This window comes from Microcebus murinus, chromosome 13, assembly GCF_040939455.1.
Source record: "Microcebus murinus isolate Inina chromosome 13, M.murinus_Inina_mat1.0, whole genome shotgun sequence".
Lineage (NCBI taxonomy): Eukaryota > Metazoa > Chordata > Mammalia > Primates > Cheirogaleidae > Microcebus > Microcebus murinus.
This window is the reverse complement of record NC_134116.1, coordinates 61159694-61173524: the sequence shown is the minus strand read 5'-3', so window position 1 is coordinate 61173524 and position 13831 is coordinate 61159694. Positions and strand designations below refer to the sequence as shown.

Genomic DNA, 13831 nt, shown 5'->3' with positions numbered 1-13831 from the left:
AGCTACGACAGCTTCTTCTCGATTAATGGTTAACATGTCATATATTTTTCCATCCTTTTACTTTTAACTGATTTGTGAAAATAACAATTACCTTTTAAAGATATTTTTAAATGGAGAAATTATGCTATATTTATCTACATATTTACCATTTCTGGTGTTCTGCCTTCCATTGTATAGATCTAGATTTCCATTTGGTGTCATTTTCTATCTACTTGAAATACTTCTAATAGTGCAGGTCTACTGGTAATGAATTATTTCAGCTTCTATATTCTGAGAAAGTCTATTTCATTTTTGAAAGATTTTTTTTTTCTGTGAGTATAGAGTTCTAGGTTGATGATTTTTTCTTTTGGTACTTCAAAGACAGTTTTCAGTGTCTTCTCACTTTCATGGTCTCCAACAAGAAATCCATTGTCACTCTTATCTTTGTTCCTTTGTGTGTAATCTGTCTTTTTTTCTTTGTCTACTTTTAAGATTTCTCTTTATCACTAGTCTTAAGCAATTTGATTATGATGTGCATTCTCATTTCTTGTGCTTGAGGTTTGTTGAACTTTTTGCATCTGGGTTTATACTTTTCATTAAATTGGGAAAACTTTTGGCTTTCATTTCTTCAAATATATCTTCTGTACCCATCCACCTCTGTTTTGAGGGGACTCCAAGTACCATGTATATTTTGTCATTTGAAATTGTCCTCGGGCTCACTAGTGCTCTATGTTTCATTTTTTTCTCTCTGTTTTATTTTGGATAATTTATATTGCTGTGGCTTCAAGTTCAATAATCTCTCTCTCTCTCTCTCTCTCTCTCTCTCTCTCTCTCTCTCTCTCTCTCTCTCTCTCTCTCTTTTGGTAATCTCCAGTGTTTCATTAACTCTATCCAGTGTATATACCTTTTATGACCTTATAGTTTCCATGTTTAGAAATTTTGAGTCTTTTTTATATCTTCAATATCTCTCTTTTCTACCTTCTTGAACATATAGAATATAATTGTAATAACTTTTTTTCTGGGTCTGTTTCTACTAACTTATTTTCATCTTTATTATGAGTCATATTTTCTGGCTTCTTTGCATGCTGCTAATTTTTTATTACATGCCATATATTGTGATTTTACCTTACCAGGTACTGAACATTTCTGTATTCCTTTAAATATTCTTGAATTTTATTCTAGAATGGAGTTAAGTTGCTTACATACTGTTAGATCCTTTTAAGATTATATCTAAGGTTTATTAATCTAGAGCTCACTTCTCCTCTTACTACTGAGAAAATTCTCTTTGGAGTACTTTTCTTGATGCTCCATGTATTATAAAATACACTAGTGGAAACCACTAGTGGAAACCAAATAATTTCTATCCCTGTGCAAGCCTCAGGGATTGTTCTCTCTGTTCATTTTTGGTGGTTCTTTTCCTAGCCTCTAATAGTTTCTTTACATTCATGCACTGAGCAATACTTAGCTGAAGACTAAAGATCACTAGACCTTTCTTTCTAGAAGACTGTCTTATCTCTATATTCTCCTCTGTAATATTCTGCCCCACAAACTCTAGGTACCTTGGCTTCCTTGAGTTCTCAGCTCTCTCCTCTCAACTCAGGGGATGGCCATGCTCTGTTTGAATTTTCTCTCCCTGCACTGCAGCCTGGAAACTCACTCCGTACTGGAATAATCTTAGGGCTCGCCTTATTTGTTTTCTTTCTTTCAGGGAGCACGGTCCAGGGCTTCCTGTTGTCCAATGTCTGAACAACATTGTTTCACATGTTTTGCCTTGTATTTTAGGTATTTAAATGTGACCCCTGCTACTCCATCATGGCCAGAAACAGAAGTTCCCTTAATAGAAAACTTTAAATACCTTCTAGAGCTGAATACAAACTTGATTAATGTGAGAACTCTAGGGGGATATTAGTTAAACAATAATGCAATATAATAAGATATGTATATCAAAAAGAAATTATAAGAAACATAAACAATTTTTGGTACAAAAGCATGAGGAATAATTTTAAATAGTGAATCTGTAAGTATAAAATAGTTTACTTTTAAATGCTTCACCTTTTCCCCCTATAACGATGGCTCTGACCAGGCAGAAATCTTACATCCCTCAAAAAGAGCGTATGTTAGTGTGACTTAATTCATTTTTCTACCTGGAAGGAATCCCTAGAAACTATGTCACGTGACATTCTGTCTGACAAGGTAGTGGCAAAGACAGGGTTTGTAGTGTCCCCAGGCAACTTTAGTCCCAGGCCACCGTGTCTGCAGATCCTTACATTCGTGAGTGGATCTTGATGTAATTGTCCCAATGTTTCCAGATGAGGCAGGATAATCAGAAGTGATCATAATAGATTTCACTGCCTGATTCACATTTGCCTTACCAAGTAAAAAGCTCCACTACCCATTTCTAAACTGGGGTCTTCTTATTGATGCAAGACAGATGTCATAAGGCTCCTCTGGCACATAAAACTCCAGATACATGCATTTTACCAGCGTATTTTCAGAAACTATTTCTAAACGATCTTTACTGTCTTTCACATGTGTTTTGAATTCTTAACAGATTGGCTTTGGGTACTGATTGATTTAAAAACCAAAGCAAAAGTCGTTTTAGTGGCAACAGTTAAATTGACTCATGGATTCCAATATTAAATAATTCTTGATATATTATATTTTAATGATAAACTTAGGCTAACTCTATTCTGTGTTGAATTTCATAATATCTGAAAACCGCCTTGTAATATGATCTTTGCTCTGGAAGTTTTATAAAAATGTGGCCCAAAGCTATATATATATATATATATATATATATATATATATATATATATATATAAAACTTATCATATATATATGATAAGTTCTACTCTGCTGCTATTATCTCCACCTGGTTAATATGTCATATTTCTTATGAGAGTTTACTACACAAGAATGTGCGTATAAGAAAGTGAACATTACAAGTGGATGATATACAAAAAGAAAAAAAAAAAAAGAAAAAAAAAAGAAAGTGAACAGAGAAATACATTACTGTCAAAGGAGAAGAAATGACTGATAATTATGTAAATGGTACCAGAAGAGTTGGTTTTTTTTTCTCTGTGTGCCACACATTAAAAGATCTATTAAATTTACAGCCAGTTCTAGCTGGAATTTATTTCATTGGATTGCGCAGATGTGCTAATTTGGTCATTTATCTGGACAATAAATGGCTTGTCGTTTTTCCCTCTAAGAACAAATGGGAGATATGTGCTTAAACTTCCCTTTCTCCTTCAGTAGCCTGGAAATCGTCCTCAGGTTAAAGAGTTGGCAAATACTGTGTGTACAAACTTGGAGACCAAAGCCTGAAACAAGCAGGCTGCCTGCCGGCAGACAGCAGTGGCAGCTAGACACTAGCAAATGGACGGTGTCCGAGGCAGGCAGAGAAGTGAACTCTCCCCACATCGAACAGGCTGTGGATGGTGAAATCAGGATGGGTCCTTGCAAAACAAAACACTGAGGTTTGACCCTCTGTGTCGAATGCCAAATAAATAAAACAAGTGTTGGAAGTCTGGAAAGTAAGCAAGCAAGTAATGATTACACCCCCTCTAGTGCCTACGCCCACTCATCAATCCTCTTGTTGGAGGAGGATATGGCTAATGCTGTCTCATTTTGACAAAGAGCTTTTCAGCACAGTGCATTCTGCAAACGCCAGTAATACTGAGATCTCATCTGGAGGGTTCCATTTAATAGTACCATTGCCTAATACTCACCTGAGACATGGAGTGACTATCTCACAGGGAGAAATCTAGGTAGACACAGGTCAATAAACTTTTGTTTTAAATTTGGGTTCTGCATTTAGATGAACAATTGACTCTCTAGAGTTGAGGCTCCAGCCTAATTCCATCCTTTCTTTCCTTTGTTTTTATTGTTGTATTCCCACGTGGGCATCTGATTTTATTTTAAACCTCTGCATCTTGCTTGAAGGGGTAGAAAGACTGATTTATGTTCACTAGAACTCTGCGCCACAATTTTTTACACTTCTATAAGGTTCCCTGTTCCTTGGTTGTTTTTTTGTTTATTTTGACAGATAGACTTTTGTATAAAGGTGGGCTTCCCCTCTGTACCGTTTAGTCCCCAAACTCAAGAGATAGGCTGAAAACACTAACTTGAGTATGTCAACAAAGTCAGTCTGGAAGCCCTGGTGAGGGAAATTTAGTAAATGAGAATTAAGTCTTGAGCTGAGGGAAGCTACAGGAAATTAAACTTAGTTTGTTCCATCAGGTTATTACAGAGAGGACCTAACAAAGTGAGCCCCAACCGTTTCTTATCTAGATGTTCATTAGGCATAAATTCTGAAATATTATAGTAAATGCTAATAACTTTACACACATGCTAACTTGCAGGAAACAAGAAGCCAATTATGCCATAAAATGTAATCTTCATGAACAGATCAAAAGCCGATTCTTTCCAAACTAGAAATATTTCGAAAGTCTGAGACTTATCCCGTTTATACTCATGATTCCTTAGCATTTTGGTCCCATCTCTGAGCCCACACCAAACATTTCTCATCTTTACTATCTCCTTGCTTTCCCTGGGAGAAAGTCATTCTAATTATTTCAGCCACCACTCTACGCTTCCACTTACCACATGCCCAGAAGCACCAGGCACCCTGCCAGCCTCTGAAAACATCGCAATGAACAGGGCACGTGGGCCCTGTCCGAGGGGACGTGGTGGACATCAACTCCATCAAAAGTTCTGAAAAACAAGTTTGAAGCAAGTGTAGCAATAATGATTAATACACCACCCAGATCAGAAAAGTGATGCTTGAGCTGGGACTTGCCTGAAGGATGAGAAATTCTCTAGAAGGAAGGGCGTCCCAGCCAGAGAGGACAGCTGAGTCCTGGACGCAGGAGGCGGGAGGATGCATGGTATGGTCGGGGAGCTGCTGATGGTTCTGTGTGTGTGTGTGTGTGTGTGTGTGTGTGTGCGCGCGCGTGCACGTGCATGCATCTGTGTGTTGGGGGGGGCAGGCATGGGATGGGAGAGGAAGAGGGGTGAGAAGAAGGAAATGGGAGGTGTGCTGACAAAGGAGACTGGAGCCAAATTGTGACAGTGCCATGCTAAGGAGCTTAACCTGTATTCTTTGGGCCACAGAGAGTCATTTTATTTTATTTTTTATTTTTTGATACGGAGTCTCACTCTGTTGCCTGGGCTAGAGTGCCGTGGCGTCAGCCTAGCTCACAGAAACCTCAAACTCCTGGGCTCAAGCGATCCTCCTGCCTCAGCCTCCCGAGTAGCTGGGACTACAGGCATGTGCCACCATGCCCTGCTAATTTTTTTCCATATATTTTTAGTTGACCAATTAATTTCTTTCTATTTATAGTAGAGACAGGGTCTCGCTCTTGCTCAGGCTAGTTTCTAACTCCTGACCTTGAGCGATCCTCCTACCTTGGCCTCCCAGAGTGCTAGGATTAGAGGCGTGAGCCACTGCGCCCTGCCGAGAGTCATTTTAAATATGACCAGAACTATACTTTAGAAAGAAAATTCTGTGAGAAGGAGAAACAGAGCCAGTTGATTTGAGGGAGATTTGGCAGGTAGAATTGAGAGGATATCGCTGCCAGTTTGGTAGATAGGACTTTTTTTATATATATATAAAGACAGTTGCAGCAGCCATTTTCCTCCCTATCTTTGATGATGGGAAGGTGCTTTAACCTAGAGGATGCAAGCATCACCCCATTTCGTGGGTTAAACTTGAAAGCCTTGGGGAAAGTCGTGGGAGAATTGTGTTTCCATAGAAGCAGTAACTCGAGAAAGATACTGGACAGATTATGTATGCAAAATCCTGGGGCACCCGAGTGGAGGGTGACCTCGTTTAGGTAGGCCTGGCGAGAGGAGGTTCAATCACAGGATTCTTGAATTTCAGTTCCAGTAGCTCACACTGTAATCCTAGCCCTGAAGGTCTTTCATGTGTAATTGGACCCCCGCCTGTGAACCTGAACTCCCAGGTCAGCAAACCTGCAGATTGCTCAGCTGCTTGGCTTTCTTCCGCACAAATCCCCTTTCAGAAGGGAGTAAATTTAGGGAATGGTAATTCTTCTCTGCTCCATAGAATTTCAAGAGCTTGAAGCATCTTCTTAATAAATGTAACCCCCCCCCAAGAAAAACCCAATTCTTAGAATCAGTAAGGCGATTCTTACCCTCAGACTGAAGATTTTCGTGTATTCCTAACATTTTACTTTTATGATAAATGAAAATATCATTTATATTTTTTTTATCAGGTTGTCTACTTGGATTTTTCTAACTTTGAGTTGTTTCTTGATTTTTATGGTTCATTTAAGAAAACTGTCACTGGTTGGAATCTTTTGCTTCGTTTCCCTTTCCTGTACTTCTTTTCTTCTGCTTTTTCTTCTTGCCCAGAGCAATGACAGTGCTTAGAAGGAGGTATTCGCTTTGCATGTCATTATAACCACCATAAATTTTTCTAAAGGGAACTAATATTATATATATTCTATTTTTCCCCAAATGGTGTCCAAAAAGACACCATTACATACCTGGAAAGTAGTAGTTCTATGCCATAGCTGGAAAGAAAAGAAGATACCCACCCTTGGCTATTTTTTGTTATATTGAATTCTTTGGCAATATTTCTCCAAAACTCATTCTTGATTTTGTTCAGGTACACACTGAATATCCTGGAAGAAATTGGCGGTGGCCAGAAAGTTAATGATGACATTATTGTCAACTGGGTGAATCAAACATTGAAGGAAGCAGAGAAAAGTTCATCCATCTCTAGTTTCAAGGTAAAATTCTTCTCCTGCTAGAGGCCACCTGAGCTCTGTGCTGATCTTTATTATTTTCACTAATATGTTAAAGTGACCTTCAGTGTTAGGTATTTCGGGCTCCCCCTGCCATTTTGATTTTGCTTAAATGACCCATTATTGTTTTGATGTGCATTGGCCACTTCACTGGAAAATTTCTCATCACTTTCTCCCATAATAGTTAATTTTAAAAACCCATCATTTTTAAGCATTGTTTTAGGCATTGTTCTTTCAAAGTAACATAAAATATGATAATGCTTTTTAAATGTGCACATCTCCATGATTCAGATTTTTAACATTATAATGGTGAAATGTAAAATGCTAAAAGATCTCCCATGTGATTTTTTTTGGGGGGAAAAAAGCAGTTGTGTACTCACATCCAAATCCCATTTTATTAATAACAGCATTATACTTTATTAAATTTCTCGACTCATGTTTCATACATTAGCTGGATTCTTCCTCAAGGGACCTGCACACTTGATCCATATTATAATAATGTCTGTGCCGTCTTAACTACATTTTTCTAGTTTGAAGGTCAGGTTTGAGGGGAGGGACCCCCTCAGAGTTGTATTAACAGGGTCGGTGAGGCAGCTCATCATGCTGTCAATCCTCTGTTTCAAAATCAAGAAGAACTTAAAATCCCTTTCCACCAGGAAGAGTAGAAGATGTATCTGGGTGGGGCTGTCACAGGAGTGTCCAGCTGCTGGCAGCTCATGACAGATAACGGGCACCTCCAGCCCAACTCCAAATTCCTGTTCAATCTGGAGAGCTGAGCAGAGTTAGGACTGGATGCTGGTAACTAAAGAGAGCAGATTCTTTCAGAAAGAGATTGGCCCAGTTGAATCCAGGTGCTTGTCAAGAAAATAATTCATCACAACCAAGTGGGCTTCATCCCAGGGATGCAGGGATGGTTCAACATATGCAAATCTATAAATGTAATTCACCATATAAACAGAAGCAAAAACAAAGACTATATGATCCTCTCAATAGACGCAGAAAAAGCATTTGACAAAATTCAACACCCTTTTATGATAAGAACGCTCAACAAAATAGGCATAGACAGGGCTTACCTAAAATTGATACAAGCCATATATGAAAAACCCACAGCCAATATCATACTGAATGGGGAAAAATTGAAAGCATTCCCACTTAGAACTGGAACAAGACAAGGTTGCCCACTATCTCCACTTCTGTTCTATATAGTGCTGGAAGTCCTCACTACAGCAGTCAGACAAGAGAACAGAATTAAGGGCATCCAAATTGGAGCAGAAGAGATCAAACTCTCAGTCTTTGCTGATGACATGATATTATATCTAGAAAACCCCAAGGATTCAACCAAGAGACTCCTTGAATTGATAAATGAATTTGGTAAAGTCTCAGGATACAAAATCGATACACAGAAATCAGAAGCATTCATATACGCCAACAACAGTAAAAGTGAGAACCAAATCAAAGACTCAATTCCCTTCAAAACAGCAACAAAGAAAATAAAGTACCTTGGAATATATTTAACTAAGGAGGTAAAAGACCTCTACAGGGAGACCTACGAAACACTGAAGAAGGAAATAGCAGAGGACATAAACAGATGAAAGAATATACCATGCTCATGGGGCGGCAGAATCAACATTGTTAAAATGTCTATACTACTCAAAGTGACCTACAGAGTCAATGCAATCCCTATCAATATACCATCATCATTTTTCACAGATATAGAAAAAATAATTTTACACTTCATATGGAACCAGAGAAGACCCCGTATAGCAAAATAGCAAAATCAATCCTAGGCAATAAAAACAAAATAGGAGGTATCAACTTACCAGATTTCAAACTATACTACAAGGCTATAGTCATTAAAACAGCTTTTTACTGGCACAAGAACAGGGACATTGACCAGTGGAACAGAACAGAGAACCCAGATATAAAACCATCCTCATATAGCCAACTAATCTTCGCCAAAGCAGAAAAAAACATACACTGGGGAAAAGAATCCTTATTCAATCAATGGTGCTGGGAAAACTAGATAGCCACATGTAGAAAACTGAAACAAGACCCACAGCTTTCACCTCTCACAAAAATCAACTCACGCTGGGTAACAGACTTGAACCTTAGGTGTGAAACTATTAGAATTCTAGAGGAAAATGTTGGAAATACCCTCCTAGACATTGGCCTAGGCAAAGAATTTATGAAGAAGACCCCAAAGGCAATCACAACAGCAACAAAAATAAACAAATGAGACCTGATCAAATTAAAAAGCTACTGTATAGCCAAAGAAACTGTCAAGAGAACAAACAGACAACCCACAAAATGGGAGAAAATTTTTGCAAGCTACACATCTGATAAAGGGCTGATAACTAGAATCTATTTAGAACTCAGGAAAATCAGCAAGAAAAAATCAAACAGCCCTATCAAAAAATGGGCAAAGGATATGAACAGAAACTTCTCAAAAGAAGACAGAATAATGGCCAACAAACATATGAAAAAATGTTCACCATCTCTAATCATTGGGGAAATGCAAATCAAAACCACCACAATGAGATATCACTTAACTCCAATGAGAATGGCCTTTATCAAAAAGTCCTAAAACAACAAATGCTGGCGTGGATGCGGAGAGATAGGAACACTCCTACATTGCTGGTGGGACTGCAAACTAGTTCAACCTCTGTGGAAAGCAATATGGAGATAACCTTGAAGCAATACTAGTAGATCTACCATATGATCCAGCAATTCCACTACTGGGCATCTACCCAAAAGATCAAAAGTCACTTTATGAAAAAGACATCTGCACTCGAATGTTTATAGCAGCACAATTCATAATTGCAAAGCTGTGGAAACAACCCAAGTGCCCAGCAATTCATGAGTGGATTAATAAAATGTATATGTATACCATGGAGTACTACTCAGCTTTAAGAAACAATGGTGATATAGCACCTCTTGTATATTCCTGGATAGAGCTGGAACCCATTCTACTAAGTGAAGTAGCTCAAGAATGGAAAAACCATTACCACATGTACTCACCAGCAAATTGGTATTAACGGATCAACACCTAAGTGGACATATAGGAGTAACATTTATCGGGTGTCGGGAGGGTGGGAGGGGAGAGGAGGGGATGGGTATATACAACCACAACGAGTAAGATGTGCATTGTTTGGGGGATGGACACGCTTGAAACTCTTACTCGAGGGGGGAGGGGGGCATGGGCAATATATGTAGCCTTAACACTTGTACCCCCATAATATGCTAACATAAAAAAAAGGAGAGATTGGGAATTCCTGCATTTCCTCTGGCCTTAATCATTTTATGCAAAACTCACTCCAGAGCAAGCCCTGAGAGTCTGAGGCCTCTCTGCACACATGGCTGGGCCTGTCCCTGCTCCTGGGGCGCAGCCCTCTCCCATCTCAGATGCCAGAGAAAAGCAGGGATGGACATGGGGAGGTGGCGTGGGTGTCCTACAGGGTCACCCCCAAACTCTGCAGGGTGGGGTACAGATGTGGCACCTCAGAGATGGCTTTTGCCGGCCCAGAGTTGGGGCTTCAGGGGCTGCAGCTCAGGCTTGACCCCCTGGCCACCATCTGACCCCATTCTCTCTCCCTCGTCCCCACGTCAGGGTCCATCTGGGACTAGGAAGAAGGAGGCTCCTTCCTAGAAGGAAACCTGTGACCCCATGCCTGCCTCCCAGCCCTAATCCCCTCTAAGAAGAACCAATCATTAACTTTTCAGCTTTAACACCCAGGGCGGGGAAATGAGAGTTCTCCAGACCGCTGCAACCGGGGCAGGAGATGAGATGAAGCCCAGCTTATGCTGGTGGGGAGTGGATATAAAACACTAATTAAAAAGGATATTAAAAAAAGAGAGAGAAATTTGGAAAGGTAGTTGAGAAAAGCAAAGGCAAGAGGAAACACACTCTTAACATCTTTAGTCTCCCTGTTCTGATGCTTTCTTTTTTAAACCATCGCTTCCTCCACTATGCTACCATATTACTGATCGTTAAAAGACACATTTCAACCTTTATGTTTTTCTCCAGTTGTGCTAACTTCCTTCCATTCGTTATTTGAGAATGCCCCCCTGCTGTTGGCAGACAGTGGGTTTTCTGGGAAGTTACTGGTGCCCCTGCAGAAACTACAGTGTATGTGAAACACTATGTGGAATTTGGTGGCATTCCCCAGAGCCAGCTGCATATATTTCCTACTTAAGAAAGCCACCCACTTCCTTTGAGCCAGATGGAGGTAACTTTGGAAGGTGTTGATACAACTCTCCCTTTCCCTCTGTTTAGGACCCGAAGATTAGCACAAGTATGCCTGTTCTGGATCTCATTGATGCCATCCAACCAGGCTCCATCAACTACGACCTTCTGAAAACAGAAAACCTGGATGATGAAGAGAAACTCAACAATGCAAAGTAAGTAAATAAACTGGGACCAGGAGGGGAGGACCTATTTGGCCGCTGGATAGTTGTAAAGTCTAACGCCTATGACTTTGTACAGACCCCTTATTTTCACTATTCATGCTTTGTCGTCTCAAGACTTATGATAGTCTTATCATCATTATTTTGGATATGGTACCATAGCAGTTTATGGCTCCTAGTGTTAGAACGGGAGCAAGACAACAAAAAAATATTCTTACAATTGATAAACAAGCCTATAGTTTCATAAAGCCAATTTCCTAATTCTAATCTATGGGAGATTTCCAAAATGAAGTTTGTATATGGCAAGCCCCAGATCCAAACACCCCATCATGAATGTTCATAGGTAAGAATGTGCAGGGTTAGAGTTCAACAACAGAGCCTTCACCAGCTTGAGACCTGCTCCCATGTGCTTTACCATTCAGGTCACCTGCCAAATGATTTGTCTAGAGCAAGCGACAGCACACTACCGTCTCTGAGCCAGATCTGGCTTGTTTTCCACTTTTATAAATAAAGTTTTATTGGAACACAGCCCCCTTTGTTTACATATTATCTATAGCTGTTTCCCTGCTACAACAGCAGAGCTGAGTAGTTGCAACAATGCCCACAAAGCCTGAGATATTTATTATCTGGGCCTTCCTTTGCAGAAAAGTTTACTGACCTCTGCTATAGAGAGTGGCCTTTCTCAGAACATGTTGTGTTAGGGCTAGGGCGGCCATAACAAAGTACCTCACTGACTGGTAGCTTAAAACAACAGAAGTTTATACTCTCACAGTTGTGGAAGCTGGAAGTCTGAAATCAAGATCTTGGCCGGGTCGATTCCTTCTGAGGGTGACTCTGTCCCATGCCTCTCCCAGTGTCTGGTGAAGGTCTGCAATCTTTGGCATTCCTTGGCTTGTAGATGCATCATTCCAATCTTCGCCCTCATCTTCTCATGGCCTTCTTCCTGTGTGGCTGTCTTCCCTCTTCGTGTGTCTCCGTGTTTCTTCTCTTCTTAAGAGGACATCAGTTATATTGGATCGAGGCCCCATCCTACTGCAGCATGACCTCTTCTCAATAAATTACATCTGTGGCCGGGCGCCGTGGCTCACGCCCATAATCCTAGCACTCTGGGAGGCTGAGGCGGGTGGATTGCTCAAGGTCAGGAGTTCGAAACTAGCCTGAGCAAGAGCGAGACTCTGTCTCTACTAAAAATAGAATGAAATTAATTGGCCAACTAAAAGTATATAGAAAAAATTAGCCGGGCATGGTGGCGCATGCCTGTAGTCCCAGCTACTCAGGAGGCTGAGGCAGGAAGATCGCCTGAGCCCAGGTTGTTATGAGCTAGCCCGACACCACAGCACTCTAGCCAGGACAACAGAGTGAGACTCTGTCTCAATAATAATAATAATAATAATTACATCTGTGATAATGCTATTCCCACATAGGGTCACACTCTGAGGTACTGGGGGTTAGAAGTTCAACATATGAATTTGGAAGGGACACAATTCAACCCATAACACAGGTCTAGAATTGACAAGTATCTAGTGCCCAGCACCCTTGCTTTGTATTACCAACAGGGCTCCTCTCTCTTCCCAATTCAGGAAACTGGGGACCTATTTTCCCAGGATGCTGATGTTTAACGCAATCTAACGGAGAGAAGTTAACAGTTAAACTGTAATTATAATAGAGTGTGATAGGGGTGTGGAAAGGTGATTCAGGGTGTCCTTGAGGAAACAGGAGGTAGACTGAGCTCTTTGGAGCAAACAACATCCCACCTGATCTAAGTTGAAAAGACAAGTAGGAAGGAAGTAGACAGGTAAAAGACAGAAGAAGAAAATTCCAGGCAGGAAAAAGAACACATATGCAGACCCAGAAATTAAAAAACAAAAAGCCTTGAGCCCAGATGTTCAAGGAGGGGACATGATTAGGTGTGAGCAACTTGCCAAAGTCATACAGTTTTTAAGTTGTGCAGCTGAGATTCAAAGTCTGACGTCAGAGCTAAGGCTCCTAAGCGCTTGTAAGAGGCAAGATACAAAATTACTTAGAAAAATGAATGAAAGGAGTTACACAAAATGCTAAGAATGGTTATGTGATGGTGGCAAGATTGTATGTGGTTTTTTTGAAGCTCCTTTTTGATTTGCAAACAATTTTCCCTTTATGTTTTATAATGGAAAAATTAATTTTACTTCATTAAGAACACAGAGGAAGTTATTGACAGGTAGACAAAGAGAGAGAATGGGACTTCTTCTACTTGATGCTCTTACTTTAATTTGCTAAACAGAGTAAGAGTAAAGATATTTTAGGAGAACAGGGAGGGAGTGATGGGGCCTTGGTGGAGTCAAGAATCTCTGCAGTAACCATGGTTCCTAAGAGGTCACTAGATAATAAAGGAGATGAATAAAAGAGCTTCCAGGTGGGCTCATTTGAAAATACATTACAGCTAATAAAAATTATCTGCAGATAACTATAGAGCAAAAAATGTTCTGATGCAGCTATTATAAGTTTAGGTGAAAAAATATGAAATATAAATCTCTGGCCATTTTATATTATAGTACCATAAATAAGTACATGTATATGTGGGCAAGCATTGGAATGAAATGAAGAATGGAGGAATTAATGTGTCAAGTCAAGGTATTACAGATGTATTTTTCCTCTTTTCTTCCTTGTAAAATTGTTTCTGTAGTTGAAATATAGTC

General features: G+C 39.9%; 1 protein-coding gene across 1 annotated transcript in view; it reads left to right on the top strand.

The window, feature by feature from the left end:
* The window catches only part of LCP1 (lymphocyte cytosolic protein 1), a 58119-nt gene that overhangs the window by 42141 nt on the left and 2147 nt on the right, over positions 1-13831 (top strand). Inside the window, exons 15-16 of the mRNA XM_012782711.3 lie at positions 6614-6737; positions 11026-11150. Coding sequence (XP_012638165.1) covers positions 6614-6737; positions 11026-11150 — 249 coding nt within the window. The remainder of the gene's footprint in view (positions 1-6613; positions 6738-11025; positions 11151-13831) is intronic.